Here is a 25,145-nt window from a genome sequence, read left to right as displayed (position 1 = left end):
AGGAGATGGTTTTGAACTCTTGATAAAAAGTGTAATCGGTAGTTACAGTCGGAGCTGACCTTGAGGGTTGAATCAGGTCAGTGACTGGAAGAAAGCCGTAGGTTTTTAAGGCATGTTCTGTATCCGTAGTGTCCTAAACGGAAGTCATTAGCCACGTGAGGCTCTAACTTGAAATATGGCTGGTGAGACGGACAAATGAGTTTTCGTCTTATTTAATTTGAATTGAACACATTTAAATTACTGCATGTGATTAGTGGCTACCATATGAGACAGCAAAATTCCAGTGAGTGAAATGGGATAAAAGATTTTTAATGAAGTAGATCAAATAAATAAGGAGTGTCAATAAAAGACTGTAAAATTGTCTCCCATTTTAAAAGTCCATAAAGTTTATACACAGAACACATTCAATTTGTTCATTCCCTTGAGGGAACTAGCAACACATTTATTGGTCTATAAATACCTAATTTTGTCACGGAAGAAGAGATGTCTCCGCAGAAGGGTGTGAGGAGTTCCCAGAGAGAAAAGGGAACTTGACCCAGAACCAGTCTGGGGTTCTTGACCAACATGATGGGAAAGAATTTCAGCACATGCGGATCAAAGGCATAGACAGAGGTAGTAGATACATATGGAGGGTGGAGGATAAACTCAAAATAGAGATTCCTTTGGGGTAAAAGCAAGGAATATGAACTCAAGGGAGAATGCAGGCTATCTCCAGAGGGAGAGACAGCCACCTTTGGTGTGCGGTGCTAATAAGAGGGCCGGTGCTAGAGGGTGGATAAGAGGTGCAGGCAAAGTGGAACTCCACAATTTCATCAGTTTTTCCTTTACTTGCACGTTTCCCTCATTTTATAGGGGCATGCCGCTCAACCTCAAGATTTACAAGTGTGCTCTCTGCATCTCAGTGGTTGTGGACACTCCCTTTAAGGATTCAGTATCTCTATGGAAAATCCCTATCTCATTTTCACCTTGGGTGGTGCTGAGGATTGAACCCATGGCCATGTGCATGTGAGGCAAGCATTCTACCAACTGAGCTATATCCCCAGCCCTCATTTCCACCATTCTTTAATGAATAGATGAATACAAACATTATCCCGGGGAGAGGATAATGAAATATACCTAAGACAGTTAGTGAACTCATCAATAGTAAACAATTCTCTATCATTTGTTTATTTTCTTTTAAAAATGTTTTAACATTCTGATTAAAACATTGACTTTAGTTAATAATAAAGCAACAAATTTTATTAAATGTAAAATTTTATTAAATTTTATTTAAATGTGTTCAATTCAAATTAAATAAGATGAAAACTCATTTGTCAGTCTCACCAGCCATATTTCAAGTTAGAGCCTCAAGTGGCTAATGACTTCCGTTTAGGACACTACGGCATACAGATCATTTTATGGAGAATGTTAATAAAAGGGGAACCTGAGGCTGGGGATACAGCTCAGTTGGTAGAGTGCTTGCCTCACATGCACAAGGACCTGGGTTCAATCCCCACCTCCAAAAAAAGGGGGGGAGGCAGGGTGTAATATGGAACTTCTGTGCTATGTTTGCAATAATTCTCTGAATCTAAAACTGTTCTATTTTTTTTTAATTATTTAGAAAAAGCCAATACATAAGTTAAAGATGAATTTTTAATTATTTGTTTGTTTGTTTATTTATTTATTTATTTACTGAGGGACCTTGGCAACTTAATAATGAGATCCTATTTCTAAATAAATTTAAAAGGGAGGTGGGGACTTGGCCCCCAAGATGAATTTTTAAATTGAAGGATATGGAAATAAGTCCAAAGACTTTTTCTCTAAGCTTTTGTCATTGAAAATCCCAGGCCTCAGCCAGACCAAAGGAACACAAAAGGAACCCCCTCCAGACTGGCACTTGACCGACCCTCGACCCTCATGAGTCACCTGAGGCCAATACTATAAGCCCAGGGAAACTCCCTATATTCACATTCCTGTTCCACCCTAAAAGAAGCCAAGTAACCCAGACCCTAGCTTCAGCCACCTGCCATTTTCTGCCCTGAAAATGAGCCACGCCAGGGTTCCACCAATTGACTCTGATGCTAAATGCTGAATAAAGAAAAACCTGCTGATGAGGTTTGCTTCCTATCTCTTGACTTCGTCATGTGGGCATGTTATTTGTCCTAACAAAAATATTTTAATTGTAAAAAAGATAAGAATGGGAAACTAGGGACAGATGCTGTTTCTGTCCCCTTTCATTCCTGGGGAGGTCCAATAAAACGCTAGACTTCCTCACTATAACCTTTGTGTGTCTTACCTGCTCTTTTTCTTTTGTTTCTCATCTACATTTTTTTGTGACTTATTTTCCAGATCTTTAATTCTTTCTTCAGTTACATATAATTTGCTTTTAAACATATCCCTATTTCTGTTATGCATTGTTTTAAGGGTTTTTAAAATTTTTTTCAGTGGTAGATGGACACAATACCTTTATTTTTATTTTTTATGTAGTGCTGAGACTCGAACCCAGTGTCTCATATGTGCTAGGCAAGCACTCTACCATTGAACTACAACCCCAGCCCAGTTTCCTATATTATTTTTATATTGCTTTTTATATCTGTGAAAAAAATGTGCATGGCTGCAAGTTCAAAGCCAGCCTCAGCAACTCAGTGAGGCCCTGAGCAAAAAAAAAAAAAAACAGGCTGGGGATGTGGCTCAGTACCCTGGGTACAATCCTTGGTACAAAAATAAATAAATAAAAGATTTTGTCTCTATTCTGAAGTCATAAAGATACTTCTGCATATTTTCTTCTATAAATTTTATTAAATATTTGCTTTTCATTTATGTCTGTGATATACTTAATTTGTGTGCAATATGAGGAAGGGATCTAATTATTTCCAAATGAAGAATCAAGTATCCAAGAGTCAATTATTGAACTGTCCTTTATTTTCACACTGTTCTTCATGCCAGCTCATCTACCTAGATGATGATAATGATGATGATGATGATGATTTTGTTACTGGGGATTGAACCCAGGACCTGATTCATGCTAAAATGTGTTTTACACTCCCTACCTCTCAGCTAGATTATTTATTTTTGATTCCTCAAGTAGTGTGTGGTGGCAGTTTCTGTAGGCAATTTCACCCATCCACAAAGCTAGCAATTTAAGAATGACAAATAACATATCAAAACTACAAGTCACTCAATATTGCTTGCCAGTCTTACTGTTTTCTAGCTGGCTCAAACTTTGCACAAAGACTATTTCAAAGCATTTCCACTTTACGTAAATTTTCAGTTTCTATCTTCACCTTTATTCTTAAATGATGCATAACTCAACTTTTTTTTTCCAGTGAGTTTAAAAGCTTTCAGCCTGGAACAATCTCAGTTTCCCACTCACCTACCTGATCTTGCACCCATCTCTCCTGCAGCTTTTCGATTAGTATGGAAGGAGGGTTCCTGGTATCTCAAAGACCTATTCCTCCACCTGTCCCAACCTCTTCTTCAGCTATGCCATCATCCATACTCCTTCTCTTCCTCTTCCTTCTCCTCTTCCTCCTCCATTTGTGGTTCTGGGGATTGAACACAGGAGCATTTTACCTCTGAGTCCCCAAGTCCCCACTCCCTCTTAAATTTATTTAGAAATAGGATCTCATTAAGTTTCCAAGTTCCCTCAAACTTGTAGTCCTCCTGTCTGAGTCTCCTAATCCCTGAGCAGGCCACTGTATGTGGCTTCTTCTAGATACCTTCTAACCACCTTGTTCACTGTTTTAGTAAGCTTTTTCACTGCTGTGATTAAAGGATCTGACCAGCACAACTGTAAGAGAAGAAAAGTTTGTTTGAGAGCTCACAGTTTCAGAACTCTTAGTCCAGAGAAGGCCAGCTCCATTCCTCATGGCTTGAAGTGAGGCAGAACATCATGGCGGTCAAGAAGTAGAGAGAGGGGTTGGGGCTGTAGCTCAGTAGCGCTTGCCTTACATGTGTGAGACACTACTCAAGACCACATAAAATAAGTAAATAAATATTGTGTCCATCTACAATAAATATTTATCCATCAAAAAATTTTTAACTAATAAATAAGTAAATATTTATATTTACTATTTATAGTAACATCCTATCACCTTTGCTGTATATAGAGATTCAGTCAAGGGAATTGATAGCTCATCATCTTAGTCATTTTCTGTTAACCAAAAATCACAGGTTTTGCTCACATTCAAGGGGAAGGGATCACACACAGGTATAACTAATTAGGGGTAACCATAGGGTATCTCCTACAAGTACTTCTTACATATCCCTACTGCTCTCCATCTTCACTGTTACCATTCTAATCCAAGCCACCACCATCACATGTTCACACTAAAGTCAAAGGTGTATGTCATTGCCCTGTTAAGAACCTTTTAATGGTTCCCCAATTGTTTTTATGATCATATTCAACGACCCATTCTGGCTGCTGCCAATCTCTCTAACCACACTTTTAGCCAGAAATGTTCATTTAACACATTAAGCCTCAAGTTTTCAATTCTGCAAATATAATAAATATTCAAATATTATTTCAAAATTACCATAAGTAGTATATTTGTTGTTCACTTTAAGATATTATAGGTGTTCCATACCTGGGATGATGGGGCAAAACAGGTTAACATGTTCTAGCCTTCTTTTTTTTTTTTTTTAAATTCAACTTTAATTTTTTAGTTATTTATAGAACTTTATTTTTATTTATGTATTTGTGGTGCTGAGAATCAAACCCAGTGCCTCACACGTTAGGCAAGCACTTTACCACTGAGCTACAACCCGAACCCCCTGTTTTAGCCTTCTTATTCCCTGACTTTGTCAACTCATTTTCAAAAAATATATTACAAGTCTAAACATGGACACCTGAGGAACTTCCAGTCCTAGAGCCTAAACATGGACATGCACCTTTGGAACTTCTGGATCCAGGGGCCTAAACATGGACGTGCACCTGAGGAACTTCCGGATGCTATGGCCTAAACATGGAGGACTGAGGAACTTCCAGATCCAAGAGCCCAAAGATGGATGTGCACCTGGGGGCCTAAAAATGGACGTGCACCTGGGGAACTTCCAGATCCGGGGCCTAAACATGGACTTGCACCTGAGGAACCTCTGGATCTGTGGGGCTAAATATGGACGCCCGAGGAATTTCCAGATCTGGGGGCCTAAACATGGACACCTGAGGAACTTCCGGTCCTAGAGCCTAAACATGGATGTGCACCTGAGGCACTTCCGGATCCAGGGGCCTAAACATGGACGTGCACCTTTGGAACTTCCAGGTCCAGGGGCATAAACATGGACATGCGCCTGAGGAACTTCCGGATGCTACGGCCTAAACATGGAGGACTAAGGAACTTCCGGATCTGAGAGCCCAAAGATGGACGTGCACCTGAGGAGCCTCTGGATTCAGGGGCCTAAACATGGACACCTGAGGAACTTCTGGTCCTAGAGCCTAAACATGGATGTGCACCTTTGGAACTTCCAGATCCAGGGGCCTAAACATGGACGTGCACCTGAGGAACTTCCGGATGCTACGGCCTAAACATGGAGGACTGAGGAACTTCCGGATCCCAGAGCCCAAAGATGGACATGCATCTGAGGCACTTCCGGATCCGGGGTCCTAAACATGAACATGCACCAAGGAACTTCCGGATCCAAGGGCCTAAACATGGACGTGCACCTGAGGAACCTCTGGATCCGTGGGCCTAAACATGGACGCCAGAGGAACTTCTGGATCTGGGGGCCTAAACATGGACACCTGAGGAACTTCCTGTCCTAGAGCCTAAACATGGACGTGCACCTTTGGAAATTCCGGATCCGGGAGCCTAAACATGGAGGACTGAGGAACTTCCGGATCCAAGACCCCAAAGATGGATGTGCACCTGAGGAACTTCCGGATCCAGGGGCCTAAACATGGACACCTGAGGAACTTCCGGTCCTAGAGCCTAAACATGGACGTGCACCTGAGGCACTTCCGGATCCGGGTGCCTAAACATGGACGTGCACCTTTGGAAATTCCGGATCCGGGGGCCTAAACACGGATGTCTGAGGAACTTCAGGATCCAGGGGCCTAAACATGGACACTTGAGGCACTTCCGGATCCGAGGACCTAAACATGGATGTGTCTCTGGAACTTCTGGGTCCTTGTGCCTATAAAGGGGAGGGCGTGACTCTCAGAAGGGATGTGGTACATGAAGAGGAGCGGAGCATGCGGCCTGTTGGGAGGCTGACTCAGCTGTCGCACCCTGAGCTTGAATGTGACAGTGGCCTCACTTCCAGGCCTTCCCTTGGGTGTCACTTCCTCCCCTTCCAGGCGGTGCAGGGAAGGAAGTGAGACCAGGCGCAGGGGCCAGGCCCTGAGGAGGGACACGGTCTTTCTCCTCGCTTAGCCAGGTGCCCAGCCTGGCTGGGGACAGGGACGTCTTGTGACACTGGCTGCCTCCTGCATCCCTGCCCCAGGACCTCAGGGTCCACAGGCGGGGACAGTCGTTGATTCTCCCCTGGCCACTGACCCTCAGTCCCGGGGTCTGCCGAGGGAGGGCTCTGTCTCCCAGAGGGTCAGGGGGCCCCTGTGACCTGCTGCTCCTTACCCACCATCATCCTGGGCGAGCACAGGTCAGGACACCAGACGCTACTGAGAGTGACATCTCCTAGATGGGAGGCTGGGGACTTTGCCTCTGTCCCCAGGCCTCAGACATTGGATGATCCCCCCCAGAGACATAAAATAACCCCACACTGCCCAAGACTTACTTTTAAGCTTTGGGTTCTGAAATTTTCCTGCTGCCACCTTCTTCGTGAAGCCAGTTTTTCAACAGAGACAATATTCCAGGGGCGGGGGGGTGGGGGGACAACAACATGGAGTTAATCAAACCAAACTGACACATCTGGTCCTCCAAGAGAAATCTGGATTGGAGGGAGAAGAGCCATTCTCAACTGGCGAAATAGTGAAGTTCCCTTGTCCTTATTTTGTGTAAAAAAAATAAATAATCTGATGTTAACTCATCAAATTATTTTTGATGAGTGCTTGGCTCACAGGAAAACTGATTCTGTTTTATGGAATGAAGTGTTACCTGATTTTAAAAATAAAAATGAAGCCAATTAGGATTGTTAAAAAAAAAAAAAAAAAAAATATATATATATATATATATATATATATATATATATATATATATATATATATATATATTACAAGAAAACTACAGGCCAATATTCCTCAAATCAATGTATGTAAGGGCTGGGCATGTAGCTCAGTGGTAGAGCACTTGCCTAGCATGCACAGGCACAGGCTGAATTTTATCCCCAGTACGGAAGGAAGGGAGGGAGGAAGGAAGGAAGGAAGGAAGGAAGGAAGGAAGGAAATAAGGAAATTAGGGATTCATCTTGATCTATGCAGCCCCTTTGAGTTCTAATTGCCGTGACTTCCCCTGAGTAACCCTGGTCTGTTTTCCCTGAATAGTTTCCCAGCATACTATAATTTTTACAACCACTAAAGGAATATGTGGAGCTTTATGACTGGTCCCTGGTGCCATCAGTGCCAGAGATGTGCCTGATATCTTTGTTATTGGTTTAAGATAAACCAGGTACATTTTGATTTTAAACAAAGTCACTTTGACCATAGTCCCCTCCCTCCAAATCAAATGACAGGTAGCCACCTGTCTTGCAGCCACCCAAGACATGCTTCTGTCAGTAGATACCCCAGTAAACTGCACTCTATGATCCTGGATATGTCTGCCTCTTTCTTTAGTTTCATAGAGCAAGTTCTCATACACTGGGAACAGTTCTTTCTGCAAAGGTGAATTGCCATATTAACAAGCTAAAAATGAAAAACATATTGTCTTCTTAAAAGATATTTAAAAATCCACCAAACAGTCGTGATATAAATTCTCAATAAACTAGAAATAGAAAATAACTTCCTCAATATGATAAATGATATCTACCAAAAAGTTACATCTAAGATATTCATTCTCTCCAAATTGATCTCTAAATGCAATTCAATCTCAATCAAAATTCCAGGAGATTTTTTTTTTTTTTAGAAATTGGCAAGCTGATTTGGAAATTTATATAGAAATGCATTGGAGTTAGAACAGATAAAACAAAAACATTATAAGTCTCACACTACCTGATTTGAGCCTCATTATAAAGCTACTGTAATGAAAAGTGTATTATCATGGGACTAGGGGCATAGCACATTGGTAGAGTACTTGCCTAAGACGCTGAGTTTGATCCCCCAGCACCAGAGAGGAGGAAAGGGGAAAAAAAAGAAGAAGAGAATTTTTCCACAAAGGTTCAGTGGAAATTCAGAGGAGAAAGAAAAGTGCAGAACAATTGAATATCCACATACAATAAAAGAAACTTTGCCCCAAATCTCAGAGTATGTTTACCATAAAATTAATTCTGGGCTGGCATGGTGACATATGCCTGTAATCCCAGTGACTCAGAAGGCTAAGGCAGGAGGATTTCAAGTTCAAAGTCAGTGTCAGCAATTTATCAAGGCCCTAAGCAGCTTACCAAGACCCTGTCCCAAAACAAAAAATAAAAGAGGGTTGGGGATGTAGCTCAGTGGTAAAGCACCCCTGGGTTCAATCTCCAGTACAAAAAAAAAAAAAAAAAAATCATAGGCCCAAACGTAAAACCTAAAACTCCAAATAATTTCTGAAAGACAAAATATAAGAAAATCTTATGACTTAGGTTAATTTGTAAAGATTTCTTCTTACATACAACAACAAAAACATCATCCATAAAAGAACTAAATTATAAATTATATTCTTAAACAAAATTTAAAACTTTTGGCTTCAAACAACAATTAAGAGAAAGAAAAACAAATTCATGATATATTTGTATAGCATGCGGACAAAATATTTATACAGACACTTCACCAAAGGAAGATACACAGGTGGCATATAAGCAAATGAAACAATGCTACCTATCATTAGTTGTTAGGGGAATGCAAATTAAAACCATGGTGAGATACACAGAGAGTTGGTAAGGATGTGGAGAAACTGGAACTCTCATCCATAGCTGGTAGGAAAAGCAAAACTACACAGCCATTCTGTAAAAACAGTGTGGCAATTTCTTGAAATGTTAAACATACACATGGGGGAAGGGGGAAGCAGATGTCCATATAAACTGTTTTTCTTAAAGGACTCGTAATTTTTTATACCTTTATTTTATTTATTGATTTTTATGTGGTGCTGAGGATTGAACCCAGGGCCTCACACGTGCTAGGCGGGCGCTCTACCGCTGAGCTACAACCCCAGCCCCTCCATATAAACTTGTACATGAATGTTCATGGCAGCTTTATTTGTGATGGGGAAAAAAAATAGAAAACCCAAACGCCCATCAACTGGTGGGCTAATGGATAAACAAACTGTGATATATATATATATATATATATATAATATATATATATAATATATATATTGTGTTTATATATATAATATATATATATAAACACAATAAAATTTTATTCAGCAACAGTGAATTATTGATACAGCAGTATAGATAAGGTCAGTATAATAAAGCTCAGCGAAAGAAGTCTACCCCTCCCCCAAAAGTACATTCTAAATGATTTCATTTAAATAAATTTCTAAGTTTACAAAACTTGGAATCTAAAAAATCTATAGTAACAGAAGATTGATCATTACTGGTAGGAGATGGGAATGATAGCCTGATGGCGGTAGGAAACTTCTGTAGTTGACAGATGTGTTCACTGTTTTTGATTGTGATGATGGTTTCACAGCCCTACACATATCAGAAATCATCTTTCTTTCTCTCTCTCCCTCCCTCCCTCTTTTTCTTTCTCCTCCTCTTCCACCTAGCCCTCCTCCCCTCTCCTCCCCTCTTTCTCTTTCTTACCTGGGGATTGAACTCAGGGGCACTCAACCATTGAGCCACATTCCCAGCCCTTTTTTGGTATTTTATTTAGAGACAGAGCGTCACTGAGTTTCTTAGCGCCTCGTTAAATTGCTGAGGCTGGCTATGAACTCGTGATATTCCTGCTTCAGCCTCCCCAGCCGCTGAGATTACAGGTGTGTGTTAGGACGCCTGGTTCCTGCCATTCCTTAACCTCATTTTTTTCCCCCAGTTTTCCAGCCACTAAAGGATTTATTGCTGAGCTTCATCTATTTCTAAGGCAGCGGTTATCAAAGTGTGGTTTCAGGACCAGCAGGATCACTTGAAAACACGGACTTCCATCCCAAACCCGAGTCACAATCTCTGGAGGTGGGGTCCAGAGATCAGTATTTTAAGGAGGCCTCCACGTGATTCTGCTTGCCCCTATTCTGAGGCTGGAGGGTGGTGGGGGAGAGCACGGTAAGAAAGTTGAATGAACGCTCTCCTGTGAATCTGATTACGTGAGAGAGGATGGGTTAAAAAGCGTGTGCGAGCTAACGAAGAATTCATTATTCGGTCAGAAAACCTAGCCAGCCCCTGAGAGCTTACCCGAAAGACAACGGATTCCGACATAAAAATGGGAGCTCATAACCCACTTGAATCAAAGTGTGAAATATGATATATCAAGAACTATGTAATGTTTTGAACAACCAACAATAAAAAAGTTAAAAAAAAAAAAAAAAAAAAGAATCTACAGACGGGACAGCAAGGGACCTGTCGCTAGCAGAGTACCTAGCTAAGGATCTGCTGGTAGCAGCTCAGCGGATGTTCATGGGTTAATTCCAGGGAATCCGACCGCCAACCCTCGGTGCCGCCCTGCGCACCCGCGGCCAGGCGCCATAGAGCTGAGCAATCCTCCCAGATTCCTAGAGTGGACAGGGCGATGCCTGGCTCGCTGCGGGTGAGTCTGGATAGGCAGCCTGGGAGATGTTCGAGGTACGCAAGAAGTCGGCTCACCCCAGGCCAAGGTGTCCCAGGTGATCTTGTCTGACAAGCGGTTTCCTGAGTCCATGGAGAGTCAGAGCCGCCAGGGTCGCTCCTGGGCACGGGGAGCTGTCGGTATGGGCGTCGCGTTCAAATGAATGAACGCCAGAAAATTCGGGGAGCTGGTGGAATCACGTGCGTGGAGGAATCCTCGCGAACCAGCCGACCGACCCAGCAAAGGGCTGCCTGAATTTGTGAGTGTTAGAAGGCAAAGAAAGGAAAGCGATCACGTTGGTGATCAGTAGTGACCATTTTGTAAAGGCAGCAAGTAACATATTCTTAACCACTGAGACAAATGCCAAAATTCTCTCCCCAGAGTTCTTTCCAGTTACCCCAATTTCGGCAGAATAACCCCCGATTTTGTTTTACTAGCTCTCGACTTGGAATGGGGAATGTATGTCCGAGAGGGCTAATGCTAGATTCCTGGATAATGGGAAGGAAAATAAATGAATTCTAATAGAAAAGCATTTGGAAATTAAAATTTCGGTTTCTCCTTCCCTTCTTTTATATCTAGAGGCTGTGTCTGGTGGACTAGTCTCAGAAATTATATCTCTAGTTTGCACAGTGATTCCCTTCTGAGCCCAGTGGTGCCAAGTTGCCTCCAGGTCTCAGACCCTTTTGTGGACAAGAAAATCTTACAGAAGAAATGATAATTCTCCAGTTGCTCCCTGAGGTGTCCATATTCAGTCCATGGAGATCCAGTTCAATTGTGATTTTCAACAACATCACCTTCTTTCAGGTGAGGAGCAACATAGTTTATCTTAGTGTTTTGAGGGGATAGAATATTGCCCCATGCTGGTTTCTTCAAATAATATTGGTATTCTTCACTACCTATGTCTACACTGTGTCAGGCAATACTATATCTTTTAGTGCTTCAAGCAAAGTCTTGCATCTTTATCAAATTCTCATGCAGTTCCCTTTTTTTTTTTTTAGGACCCGAGTCATCTATTTTTGCCTTTATGGTCTATCACCTTAGTACCAATCTGTCAATGTTTGGAATGTCCTCCTTATGATCTTTTCACATCATCTCTCTCATCTCCTATAGGGTCAAATTTGAACATTTGGAGTCTGCTGACATGGATCCAAATACTAGCTTTGTCACTGCCTCCAGTAATTTTACAGTTCTGTTTCCCCACTTTATAAGTGTATAATAGTTCATGTCTTGGGGGGTTTCTTGAGAATTGTGTCTATGTATTACTCCAAAATAAAGGACCCCAAAACTTAATGACCTAAAACATCAGACTTAATTTTAAGTTTTTAAAAATATTTTAAAAATATTGATGGCCCTTTATTTTATTTATTTATTTATATATGGTGCTGAGAATCGAACCCAGTGCCTCACACATGCTAGGCAAGTGCTATCACTGAGCCACAACTCTAGCCCCAACATCACACTTTTAAACCATATTATTTCTTATAGTTTGTAGGTGGCTAACTTGAGCTGGGTTCAGCTGGGCAGGTTTTTTTTTTTTTCCTAATACTATCTGGGGTCATTCAGGAAGTCATCTAGTGTCTCTGATAGGGCTGGATCTAAGATGGTATCAATCACATGTGTAACTGTTGCTATTTGTTATGGCTTGGATCCATCAGCAGGCTAGCCTAGACTTTTTCACAGTACTCAAATTTCCAAACTCAAGGAAAGGGAAAGCTCTTGATACAGAAGCACTTTTCATACATATGTTTGTGTTACATTTGTTAATGTCTCATTGGCCAATGCCCAGTTCCAGAGTAGTTGTGGAAGGGAGTACACCAAGGTATGGAGATATGATTCATTGGGTTCTGTTACTACTATATGAAATACCATATGCTGGGAGCCATTAGCCAAGTAGGTATGACAATTTCCTTGCCAGTTAGTGGAAGGACTCGTGGAAATAGGACATTTTGCAGTGACATTGCATGTAGGTGATCTTGCTCAAGGACCAGGGCGGATTAGGGTGTTCCCGGTTTAGGATAATCGGGTTTAGTGCGTTCCAGGTTTAAGATTATTCCTGCTGGGAATAGGGCGTATCCTGCTGCCTGAGTTCCCCTTGAGTTCTCACGGGATTCAGACAGTATTTTTTGGGAGACAGAAGCCCAGTGGAGGGGGATTTGGGCAGAGAACGTGGATTTCCCCAGAACGTGATTGTAGACGGCTGGTGTGAGTTCGGGAATAAAGAGTTGCTGTTTGAATCTACAAGCTGTGTGGTGGCTCGTGATTGTGTGCCCAGCCAGACTGCGGCAACCATGCACCCTAAATGTGATCCTATGTGTAAAGGTTGGAACAGACCTAGTTTGTAGTAAATCCTTTATAAATAGTGGCCACTTTAATTAGTAGTAAGATCATTTTGATCCTGACTTTGTTCAGAAGTGCTACAGGGTTCCATTTCTACATCATGTTACTTCTTTTTCATTTTGATTCTCCCATTGCTGTTGTTTGCTTGTGAAATTTACCTTGCATTGCCGTTGCTTTCATTCTAGATCTGGCCTCTTTTTAGTCTCTGAGCATCTTTATTATATTTTATTTTATTTAGTTTATTTCCTGAATTTAGAATTTGTCCTTCCCTAAAAATCTATTACAAGGCACCTCATCCTTTCTGAGAATCAGCGTAGAATTGGGCCTCTTCCTTGAAATTTTATGTAAACATATTTATCCCATATGTTTATGTTTCTTAGAATGTGTAAAAAATAACACTTTTTTATTATAGAGTTATACAATTATACTAGAGTCCTTTTGTGAAGTATAGAAAAACACAGAACAAAATTTAGACATAACCTACAACTCCACCATCTAGAAGTAGTCATAGTTAACATCAATATATCCTTTATATCATTTAGCTAACTAATTCAACAAATATTTTCCATTGATAAATGTGTATTAATTAATAAAATCATAGCTTATTATTTCTTGTCATGTAATTTTATTAGTTATTGAGATTTTATTTTGTGCCAGGCACTGTTCTAAGTGCTAGGGATATAGCAGTGAATTGCTATATAGAAAAAGTCCATACCCTTATGAATCTTACATTCCAGTGGGGAAAAACAGAAAATAAATAAATGTACATTATGTTATCACATAATTATAGCAGTTACAGAGAAATTAAGTCAGGAGTATTAGGATTTTAGCAGGAAACATTACTCAAACAGTTGAGTAATTAAGTTTTGTGAGAATGATGGCTAAGATTACAAAAATTATGGGGTTGAGAACAGCCTTGAGCATACAACAGTGGAAAGCCATTATTACATTTAGGAAGGGGAGAGATTGATTACTGTATCCTGGAGGATAGAACCACTTGATATGAACTTTGCCTTTGCTTAAAGAAATACAAGTATAGTTGGCTCTCCTTACCCATGGATTCCACATCCACAGATTCAACCAACTGTAGATCAAAAATATTTGGGGGAGGGCTGGGATTGTGGCTCAATGATAGAGTGCTTGCCTGGCATGTGTGGGGCACTGGGTTTGATCCTCAGCACTGCATAAAAATAAATAAATAATAAAGACATGTTGTCCATCTACAACTACCAAAAACAAATTAAAAAATTGAGGGGAGGGCTAGGATTGTGGCTTAGTAATAAAGGGCTTGCCTAGAATGTGTGTAGCAGTGGGTTTGAAACTCAGCACCACAAATAAAGAATCAAAATAAAGTCCATTGACAACTAAAAAAAATATATATTAAAAATATTTTGGAAACAAACCATAAAAAATAATACAAATTAATGACTACATAGTACTTACATTGTATTAGGTATTATAAGTAATCTAGAGTTGAATTAAAACATGGGAGAATGTATGTAGGTTATATGTGAATACTATGCCATTTTATATAATGGATTTTAGCATCTGAAGCTTTTGAAATCCAAGAGGGATCCTGGAAGCAATTCCCTGCAGATACTGAGAGAATGACTAGCTCAGCAAGAAAAAATCAAGGATTTAGGGTGGACAGCTTACCTTTTGGCTTGGTATTTAGCACTAACAGTCTCACATCCCAATAGTCCCTCAGTTTGGGCAAACTAGAACAATTGGTCTCTCAACTATTCTCTTCCACCATGCGACCAGCGCACTGATTTCATTAAAGAGGTTCTTGGCATAAAAGTTTACTAGTGAGATTGAAATAAAACACACAGACTCGGTTACCTTTTTCTATGACCAGGTCCGAGACGGCTCCCCCTCTGGTTCCCACCTCGAACCACCCAGTAGGGCAGCAAGGATTACTCAGGGCTAGCAGGAGAGAGAGAGAGAGGGAGCACGCCAGGGAGTAGCCTTTTATTGAGGAACAAGAAATTCAGGGGAGAATTCCATCCAATGAAGGTTGAGGGGGGCCGCACCCCAAGGTCAGGGTCAGTGATTGGCCCCCGGGGTCAGTGGTCAGTCACACCCCCACACGGACAGGCTCTCGCACCAGGAGAGGGCCGGGAAAGCTCCGACACAGTTTAGCCAGAACGCCTCAGACCCAAACCGGGAGTTGCCCAGTCACGTGTGAAGATGACTCCCCACAATTCTCCTACTCTTGTACAAATTTAATTGCAAGCCAGAGCATAGAACCACAGGTTTTGCAGTTTATCAGTATTAATCCCCAGAGCCACAAAGCAAATATGAAGTAGATCTGGAAGGGGCTGGGGCTGTGGTTCAGTGGCAGAGCACTTACACACCTTCTTCATCTGTTGTTTGAATAGCATAAGGAACCCAAAATGGCCAAGAGGCAGTCTTACCTTCAAATTTAACAAAAATCATTACTTTGCTTCATAGTAGAAGCACTTCTCCTTTGAGTACTGGAAAACTCACCAAATCCAAGATTATGGAGATATGAAACAAAATAATACAAATGGATTATTAGGTATATGAGAGGAACCATTCTCTCTCCTTCTCTTTGGTTCCTATACCTCTTTATGTATTTTGGTCATGGAGAAAAAACTTAGTTGTCTTTAGTTTAGGAAATATATTGTGTCCTATAAGACATCACCCCAGATTTAGCCTTTAGCCATTATCTCAATCCACATACTTCTGGATGATGGGGCGTATAGATAGATTCATTTATTACACATATCTGAACTCACTGGTATACTTCTTTCCCTTATAAGATGAGTTATTTGGAGGCAATACTGTAAAGAATACCATAGTATTAAAAATATCATTCTCTTAAGTCAATACAAATTTGTATCTGAACTATGTATTTCGTTCTTTGAAAACAAACTGTTGCTGTCTATATGATATAAGTAGTCCAAAGTAAGGGATCTATCCTCTAAAGGCTAATTGGTTCTTCTCTAGGGAGTGGTACTTTTGGGCTGGGGGTATAGTATTCACTTTGAATATTGGCTGTTTGGGCACATAGCAGTGGTAACAGGAATATCAGCCTTGGAGAGGGGAAGTCCATATTGTTGAAGCCATATACAGCTTCCATTGCTGCTGCCATGACCACTCCGTACCTAAGTCCATTGTATAAGCATTGGAAGAAGGCTGATTGACATTCATATTATGGATCATTATGCCTAATTGTTCTAGGGGCTTCTTTCTCTACAGTAGATGCCTTTTACTGAGGATTCACAAGGAATACAAATATTTTCACATTCTTTGCTCATTCTAGGAAGTCCATCCTCATATTTTGCTTCTATAATCCTCATTTCTGCTATTCCAATCTAATTCTTTTAAAGTAACTATATATTCTGATAACCCATTAGTAACTACCTAAAAATCATTGTAGGCATATTTCTTAGACTGTGCTGCCTTTCATGAAAAGTGGACAGATAACCACGTGTATACCTGAAATTCTGTCAACTGGAAAGATTTGCCTTTATCAATGTATTTGAGGCCATCACTAAGTAAGGGTATAAGTAAAAGCTTTGGGCTGGTGCCCACATGCTGCCAAACCCATCTGAAAACTGACTGTTTAATTTCCGCTTGTCTGTTAACTAGTAACAGGGAATTCCTATAAGGTCGTTGAGAGAGAAGTAACAAAACCATATGAAAAAGTAATATGGAATCCAAATCACTTGCCCATGGAATTTACTGCTAGTTAATTTTACAATGGAATGCTGGGTTTTGCATCATTTTTTATAATCGGTAACAAGTACACAATGGCCGTTTGTAATATATAGCCACCTGGAACTCTGTGATCAAGCATTAAGTCTAACAGTGCCCAATAAATAATAAGCCAGGATTTGCTTCACATAAAAAACTCTTGTCAGAAGAGGGAATGGCTCTAAGCAACTTCATGAGACCCACTCTGTCTTTAAAAACAAAAAACAAAAAAACAATGGAAAGGTTTTGATTTCCTTTTCTTTCTTTCTTTCCTTTTTTTTTTTTTTTTAAATTAATACCTTATTTTTTGGCCCAAATAGCCGCACAATGCTGGGTAGAGCCTAGTCAACTTCTTTTCATTTTTCTGCACTCTTTCACACTGCTTACCTTAAATATGTGAATAAAATAAATTGCTTGTGTATTAGCTCTAATTTAGTCATACTTTCCTAATCAAAGTAAATAGGTTTCAGTATTCCCAGATGTCCTTTAACAATCATACAGAGCACATCTGGTAAGTCACTTCTATAAGTGATTAATATGATCCATTACTATTGTTTCTTCCCAGTTTTCCTCTCAGAGGGTATTTTCAGGCTGGGTGCCATGGCATATACCTATAATTCCAGCAGCTTGTGAGGCTGAGGCAAAAAGACTGTGAGTTCAAAGCCAGCCTCAGCAAAAGTGAGGCACTAAGCAACTCACTGAGACCCTATTTCTAAATAAAAAATACAAAATAGAGCTGGGGATGTGGCTCAGTGGTCAGGTGCAATCCCTGGTGCAAAAAAAAAAAGAAAGAAAAGAAGAGGGTAATTTCAGCATTCCCATATTGTTATATTTGTAATCTGTTTCACCTGAACTTTCTTACAGCATGGAGAACACTTTCCATTTGGATTTTGTTTATTGTTCCAGATATTGAGACTAAGATCAAAATTGGACAACCAGCTTCAGAGGAAGAAATTACAGCAAAAATTGAAATGTTGACTGAAGGGTTTGGTAACCCCAAAGAGGATGATCTCCAGAACTCTGAAGGCAGAGAATTCTGTGAATTTCGAGATAAATTGAATAAAAAGTATCAGACCCTTTTTAAAAGAAGACAATATAACTGTGAGGAATGTGGACAAAGTTTTGCTTGGAGTACAGGCCTTATTCAGCACCAGAGAACCCACTGGAAAAAACCCTATGAATGTGATAATTGTGGAAAGGTCTTTCGAATGAGCTCAGCTCTGGTTATGCATCAGAGAATTCATACTGGAGAGAAACCCTATCCTTGTAATTGGTGTATTAAAAGTTTCAGTCGGAGTTCAGACCTTATTAAACATCAAAGAGTCCACACTGGTGAAAAACCTTATAAATGTGATGAATGTGGGAAAGCCTTTAGTCAGAGTTCAGATCTTATTATACATCAGAGAATCCATACAGGAGAGAAACCTTATCAATGCAGTCATTGTAATAAAAGTTTTAGCCAGCGCTCAGACCTAGTTAAACATCAGAGAATTCACACTGGAGAGAAGCCTTATACGTGTAACCAGTGTAACAAACAATTTAGTCAAAGTTCTGATGTTATAAAACATCAAAGAATCCACACTGGGGAGAAACCATATAAGTGTGATGTATGTGGGAAACCCTTCAGTCAGAGCTCAGACCTTATTCTGCATCAGAGAATCCACACTGGGGAGAAGCCATATCCATGTAATCAATGTAGCAAAAGTTTCAGTCAGAATTCAGACCTTATTAAACATCGAAGGATCCACACTGGAGAGAAGCCCTATAAATGTAATGAGTGTGGAAAGGCTTTTAATCAAAGCTCAGTTCTTATTCTGCATCAAAGAATTCACACCGGAGAAAAACCCTATTCATGTAATCAGTGCAGCAAAACTTTCAGTAGGCTTTCAGATCTTATTAATCATCAACGAATTCACACTGGAGAGAAGCCTTATCCATGTAATCAGTGCAATAAAATGTTTAGTCGAAGATCAGATCTCGTTAAACATCATAGAATTCATACAGGTGAGAAACCCTATGAATGTGACGACTGTGGGAAAACCTTTAGTCAGAGCTCCAACCTTATTCTACATCAGAGAATCCACACTGGAGAGAAACCTTATCCATGTAGTGATTGCACTAAAAGTTTTAGTCGCCGTTCAGATCTCGTAAAGCATCACAGAATACACACTGGAGAGAAACCATATGCTTGTAATTTGTGCAATAAAAGTTTTAGTCAAAGTTCAGACCTCACTAAACATCTGAGAGTGCACTCTGGTGAAAAGCCCTATCGTTGTGATAGTTGTGAGAAAACCTTCAGTCAGAGGTCTGACCTTATTCTTCATCAGCGAATTCACACTGGAGAAAAACCATATCCATGCACACAGTGCAGCCGAAGTTTCTGTCAGAACTCGGACCTCATCAGACACCAAAGAGTTCACACTGGGGAAAGACCTTATAAATGTAATGAGTGTGGGAAGGCTTTCAGTCAGTGCTCAGCTCTCATCCTGCATCAGAGAATCCACACTGGGGAGAAACCATATCCATGTGACCAATGTAGCAGAAGCTTTAGTCATCGCTCTGAACTCATTAATCATCAAAAAATCCACACAGGTGAAAAAATCATATAAATGTGATGCATGTGGGAAAACCTTCACTATGGGAATAGATCTCATTGATCACCAGAAGATCCACACTGAGGACAAAATGTACCAGTGTGTTCAGTGCAGCATAAGTTTTAGCCAATTCTCTGATCTTATTAATCATGAGAAACTCCATTCTGGGCAAGACAGTTTAAATGTGATGAATGAGGGGAAACCCTTACTGTATACACCAACTTTATTCAGTTCCAGAGACACTATACCAGAACAAAAATCTTATGAATGCTATTGATGACCATGAAAAAGGTTTTAATCAATATTTAGCTGTTATGCTCAATTTAAAAACAAAACCCACTGGAGAGAAAACTAAGTCAGTTTTTATAATGACAATTTAATTTGAAGCCCATACATTACTAAAATTAAGAAAAAAATCTGAGGAAGAGTTCTGAGATTTGTGGGAAACCCTTCAGTGTGAATATTTTTTTTTTTACCAATTGTTAGCAACAATAGAAAGAAAATTCTATCTTTGCTATAATGTAAGAAAAGCTGTCTTTTATTCAGACATAGTCCACAAAAGAGGAGTTGTATCATTGTAGGAAATATATAATAACATTAATGCAGAAGTTATCAAATATTTTAAAATTCAATGTGTAGAGGTGTTTAATCAAAACTCAAAAGGAAATGTATTAGTTTTAGAATCTCAAATCTTTAATGAGTCTATATTACCAATGGTATATAGAAATTATTTTAGAGAATGTGGAGAAAACAAATCCCTTTCATATCTAAGTTGGCATTTATATAGATGTCTGACAACTAGAGAGTCCTACCTTATGCTCATGCTAAGTATCTATGCATTCATCATGTGTGAACACACTATGCTATTGTGGTATTAAGCTTACTAACTAGATATCCCAAGTGCCCCCTTTTCTCAAAAGTTATTTTGTTTTGGTTTGGTTTGGTTTTCCTAGTAAGCATGAGCTTGTGCGAGTTCCTGTACTATACACAACAAATGCTGATTTATTTCACTGTCAGTAATGCAGCCCGTAAACTTTGAAATGTGAAATCACTTTCTCACTGCCATTTAATTACAGCTTTGAAATGTGGAATAGGATTTTTAAAAGCAAATTTATTTGTCAAAATATGAAGATTTTTCTATTACTGCTTATCTTGTCATCTATTGAACAAAAATGGTGGCTGTGATATTGTTATTTATAATAAGAAATATATACAGTATTTCCTCTGTATCCACAGGGTATACCCAGTGGAAGCCTGAAACTTTGGACAGCACTGAACTCTATAATGCAATGCCTTTTCCTTCTTAACTAAGCATTTTTCCTGCACTTTGGCTGTAACTTTTACAATTCGAGGTGCAACACCAAAGCTAGAATGCGTTTTTTCTATTCACAATTTCACAGGTAGAAGATTCATTCTTACCATAGATCTTAGCAACCTCTGCATACAATTTTTTTCTTTCCATAAATAAAAATTTCACCTTTTTACTAAAGGAAGTGTCTTGGCTTCTCTTTGGTATATCCAAATTGCCAGAATTACCACTATTATGCATTGGGGCCATTATTTAGTAAAACAAAAGTTACTTGAACACAGTATGATATAAGTCAGTCTGTCTGATGACCAAAACAGCTACTAAGTGACTAATCTGGACAATGATTTAGTCAACCACGCCTACATTAATGAAGCCTTTATAAAAGCCCAAAAGGACAGGATTCAGAGAGCTTCCAGGTTGACACACTCAGAAGGTACTTGGAAGGTAGCCCACAGGGCATAGAAGCTCTGTGTCACTTCTCACAGAATCTTGCCCTATGCATCTCTTCTGGCTAGCTGATCCTGAGTTGCATTATTTTATAATAACCAGTAATCTAGTAAGTAAATTGTTTTCCTGAGTTCAATGAACCATTTTAGCAAAAAATCAAACCCATAGAGAGGGTTATAGGAACCTCTGATTTATAGTCAGTTAGTCAGAAGCACCAGTGAAAATATGAACATGTAATATGTGCCTAAAGTTGCTGACAGTCTTATGAGACTGTCTTTAGCCTGAGAAGTCTGAGAGAACTCCAGATAGATAGTGTCAGAATTGAATTATGTGATATCCCATTGCTGGAGTTCAAAAACCTCACATATCTCTCGTAACAGACATGTGTAAGTATAGAGAAGATAGCAAATTTTTCCTGTACAGAAGCTAAAGTAATGACCTATGTGATTAATTTGTATGGTATAGTCTGTCTAAAAATAAAAAGACCTTTACTCTTGTTTTTCAAGTGGTAGCATTCATCAGACTTCAAAAAACTATGTATTGATAAAGGGAAACATACATGCAGAATTTTCAACTGAAAAATATGGTTTTTAAAAAGATAAGTATAAAAAATTATCCTTGTCTTTTTGATGTTAGCCATTTGATAAATTCTACTATCACTTTCTTTGATTATCTCCCATAATTATCTAATTAAATATTTTAATTTAATAGATGTTGTTAAATTATGTAGTCAAGACTTTGGGGGGTTATACTCTATGCAAAGAATATATGATCTCTTCTAATAAAGCATGTATTGCTAGTGATTGAGAAAACACATGGCTCAATGTAATCATAAGATGCTTATAAGAATTCAGAGTAGGGGGCTGGGGTTGTGGCTCAGCACTAGAGTGCTCACCTAGCATGTGCAAGGCCCTGGGTTTGATCCTCAGCACCACATAAAACTAAATAAATAAAATAAAGGTATTGTGTCCAACTACAACTAAAAAAAAAAAAAGGGAGGAAGAGTAGGAAGGATTCCATTCTGATCAGAAAGAAAAGGGAGCTTTGTGGAGCTCCTAAATTTGTCATCCTTTAAGGTGATCACCTGATCCAGACACTTTAATTTTTCATGCCTATAATTTGTGAATAAGTGTTGAATAAGAAATTACCAGATCTATTATCAGATCTATTAGAGTCAGAGACATCAATATTAACTCATGTATATATTGTATACACACATAACACACATACAGAGAAAAGCAACTACAGGACATATGTCTATATATGAGTTAGTACACACACTACCCGGCTCTGTTCTCCAAGGGGACCTAGAAGAAATGATACTCCAGTAACTGAGCCTACCCAGATCTTGGTTTCTATGTATTATTCTCCAGAAAAGGAATCAGGGCTCCTTTGAGAAATGGATGATTCTAGGGCTAGGACACAGAAAGTGTGAGATGAACTTGAATCATCCTGTAGTACAGAAAATGAACAAGAAATCTAATGACAAGAGGATAAAGGCATGTCAGAAGAGCACAAAGCCTTGGACTGGAGTTGTATCTCAGTGGTAAAGCACTTGCCTAGCATGTGTGAGGCATTGGTTCTGATCCTCGGCACTACATAAAGATAAAAAAATAAAGATTGTGTCCATCTAAAACTAAAATACACTCACACACACACACGTGTGTGTGTGAGAGTGTGTGTGTGTGTATGTTTTTTTATTTTGTTTTGTTTTTTTAAGGAGCACAAAGCCAACCTGAAGGCGTTTACAAGGTGGAATATACATGAGTCCATACTATAAGTAAACATGGAAGAGAGAGCTTCCTTATGGAAGAATTCCAAATGATATATTTAGATTCTAACCTCCTCCAGGATGTGGGGGACATATCTGAACCCCAGGCCCTCAGAGGAAACTGCAACTATTGACATGCTTCAAAGAAATGCAGCGTGGAAAGGGGAAAATACTAACTATAGTGGAGGAATCTGGCAAAAACTCTTAACGTAGGGTTTCTCAACCTCACACTCTTGATATTATGGGCTGCCGCGTCCGGCTAACGGAGCCGAGTCCAGCGAGGGACGGCGGGGTTAAAAAATACACAGGACACCAAGGTTCTTCATCCAGGAGGGAGCATGTGTGCGCTTTATTGCCAAATTTGTTCCCCTTATATATCTTTTTAACAGCTGCAGGAAATCACTCAAAAGTGAGGAGGGAAGAGTAATAACTGCGTCCTTGGGTTACCGTCACATCACCGTCCCCTATCAGGAGGCTCGAACAGGTCAAGATGTTCCCGAGAGACTCATATGCTCTAGGCAGATAAACAGGGAACCGCAAGCCCGCGTCAAGGCCTTGTGAGCTGGCCACATTGACATGCATAAAAAAGAACTGGGGGTTGAGTCCCCAGGGGCCAGGGCGGGCCTGCTACCAGCAACGGGCCAGATAATTCTTTGCTGTGGTGGACCTGACTTGTCAAATTAAATGTTTACAACTATCCCTCTCCTTATCGACTAAATACCAGTAGCAACTCTTTCCTAGTTATGACAATCAAAAATGTGTGTAAGGGCTGGGGATGTGGCTCAAGCGGTAGCGCGCTCGCCTGGCATGCATGCGGCCCGGGTTCGATCCTCAGCACCACATACAAACAAAGATGTTGTGTCTTCGGAGAACTAAAAAATAAATATTAAAAAATTTTCTCTCTCTCTCTCTCTCAAAAAAAAAAAAAAAAAAATGTGTGTGATACTGCCAAATTGCCCTTGAGAGGCTTCTCATCTGCCTGAGAAGGAATACCTAAAGATTATAATAACTATTATTTTTTGTAGATATCATGTACCACTTGGTATGATGCAACTAGAAGATCACTTCAGCTCTATAGTTGTTTTTAGCTTGTTTTTTTGTCTTGAACCCAGGGGTACTCTACCACCGAGCTATATTTGTGGTTCTTTTCTTTTTAGTTTTGAGAGAGGGTGTCACTAAGTCATTAAGTTGCTGAGTCTGGGTTTGAACCTGTAATCCTCCTGCCTCAGCCTCCCAAATCACTGGGATTAGAGGAATGCACCACCATGCCCAGCTATAGTATTTTAAAAAAATAATTTGTAGTCCCAAAATAACTAAAATCAGAAATGAAAGAGCATTTTACTGATAATACTACAAAAAAAGGAATACAAGAGAGTAATAATTGTATACCAACAAATTGGATAAACCAGATAAAAATGGAAAAATTTCTAGAAACAATTTACTAATTATATAGAAAATATGAATATACCTATAACTGATAGGACTGAATCAGAATTTTTGTTTTTGCAGAAAAAAAAAAAAAACAACAAAAAGCCCAGGGCCAAATGGCTTCACTGACATTTTAAAAAGAAACACCAGTTGTGTTAGTCAGCTTTCTGTCACTGTAACAAATACCTGGTATAATCAACATATAAAGAGAAAAGTTTTATTTTGGCTCATAGTTTTGGAGGTTCCAATCCATGATTGTCCTTGTTGCTTGTTGCTTTGACCAAAAGTAGTCAATGTCATGGATAGCCAGAAAGCAAAAAAAAAAAAAAAGACCTTGGGTCTCATACTCCCCTTCAAGGGCATACCCCCAATGACCTAAAGACTTCCCATTTCTAAAGGTTCTGCCACCTCCCAGTAATGCCATCCTGGGGACCAAGACTTTAACTCATGGGCATTTGGAAGACCATCAATAACCAAACCACAGCACCAAAATTTATTAAAATATTGCAGTACAGGGAATAAAATGAGTTTGGAAGTTACCTGTTACCAAGCCAGATGACTGTTAAAAAACACACACACACACACAGACCAATACCCTCTGTGAATACTGATGCAAAAATCTTTAACAAAATGCTAGCAAAAAAAAAAATCAACACACATTAAAGTAAATCAAGTGTATATTGTTAAATCAAGTGGGACTTAATTTTGAAGTAACAGGAATAATCTAACAAAAAAATCAGTCAATATATCATGGAACTAAATGAA

At 39.5% G+C, this 25,145-nt stretch overlaps 1 protein-coding gene across 1 annotated transcript in view; it reads left to right on the top strand.

Moving 5' to 3' along the window:
* Window positions 1-20,065, top strand: part of Znf397 (zinc finger protein 397) — a 44,369-nt gene extending 24,304 nt beyond the window's left edge. Inside the window, 2 exon segments of the mRNA XM_071602812.1 lie at window positions 17,996-19,418; window positions 19,420-20,065. Of these exon segments, the coding sequence (XP_071458913.1) occupies window positions 17,996-19,418; window positions 19,420-19,702 (1,706 nt within the window). The 3' untranslated portion in view covers window positions 19,703-20,065.
* The last annotated feature ends 5,080 nt before the right edge of the window (window positions 20,066-25,145 follow it).

The sequence above is a fragment of the Marmota flaviventris genome, chromosome 16 (assembly GCF_047511675.1).
Source record: "Marmota flaviventris isolate mMarFla1 chromosome 16, mMarFla1.hap1, whole genome shotgun sequence".
NCBI classification, from domain to species: Eukaryota; Metazoa; Chordata; class Mammalia; order Rodentia; family Sciuridae; genus Marmota; species Marmota flaviventris.
Note: the sequence above shows the minus strand (reverse complement) of the source record. Positions and strands in the feature narration are given on the sequence as shown.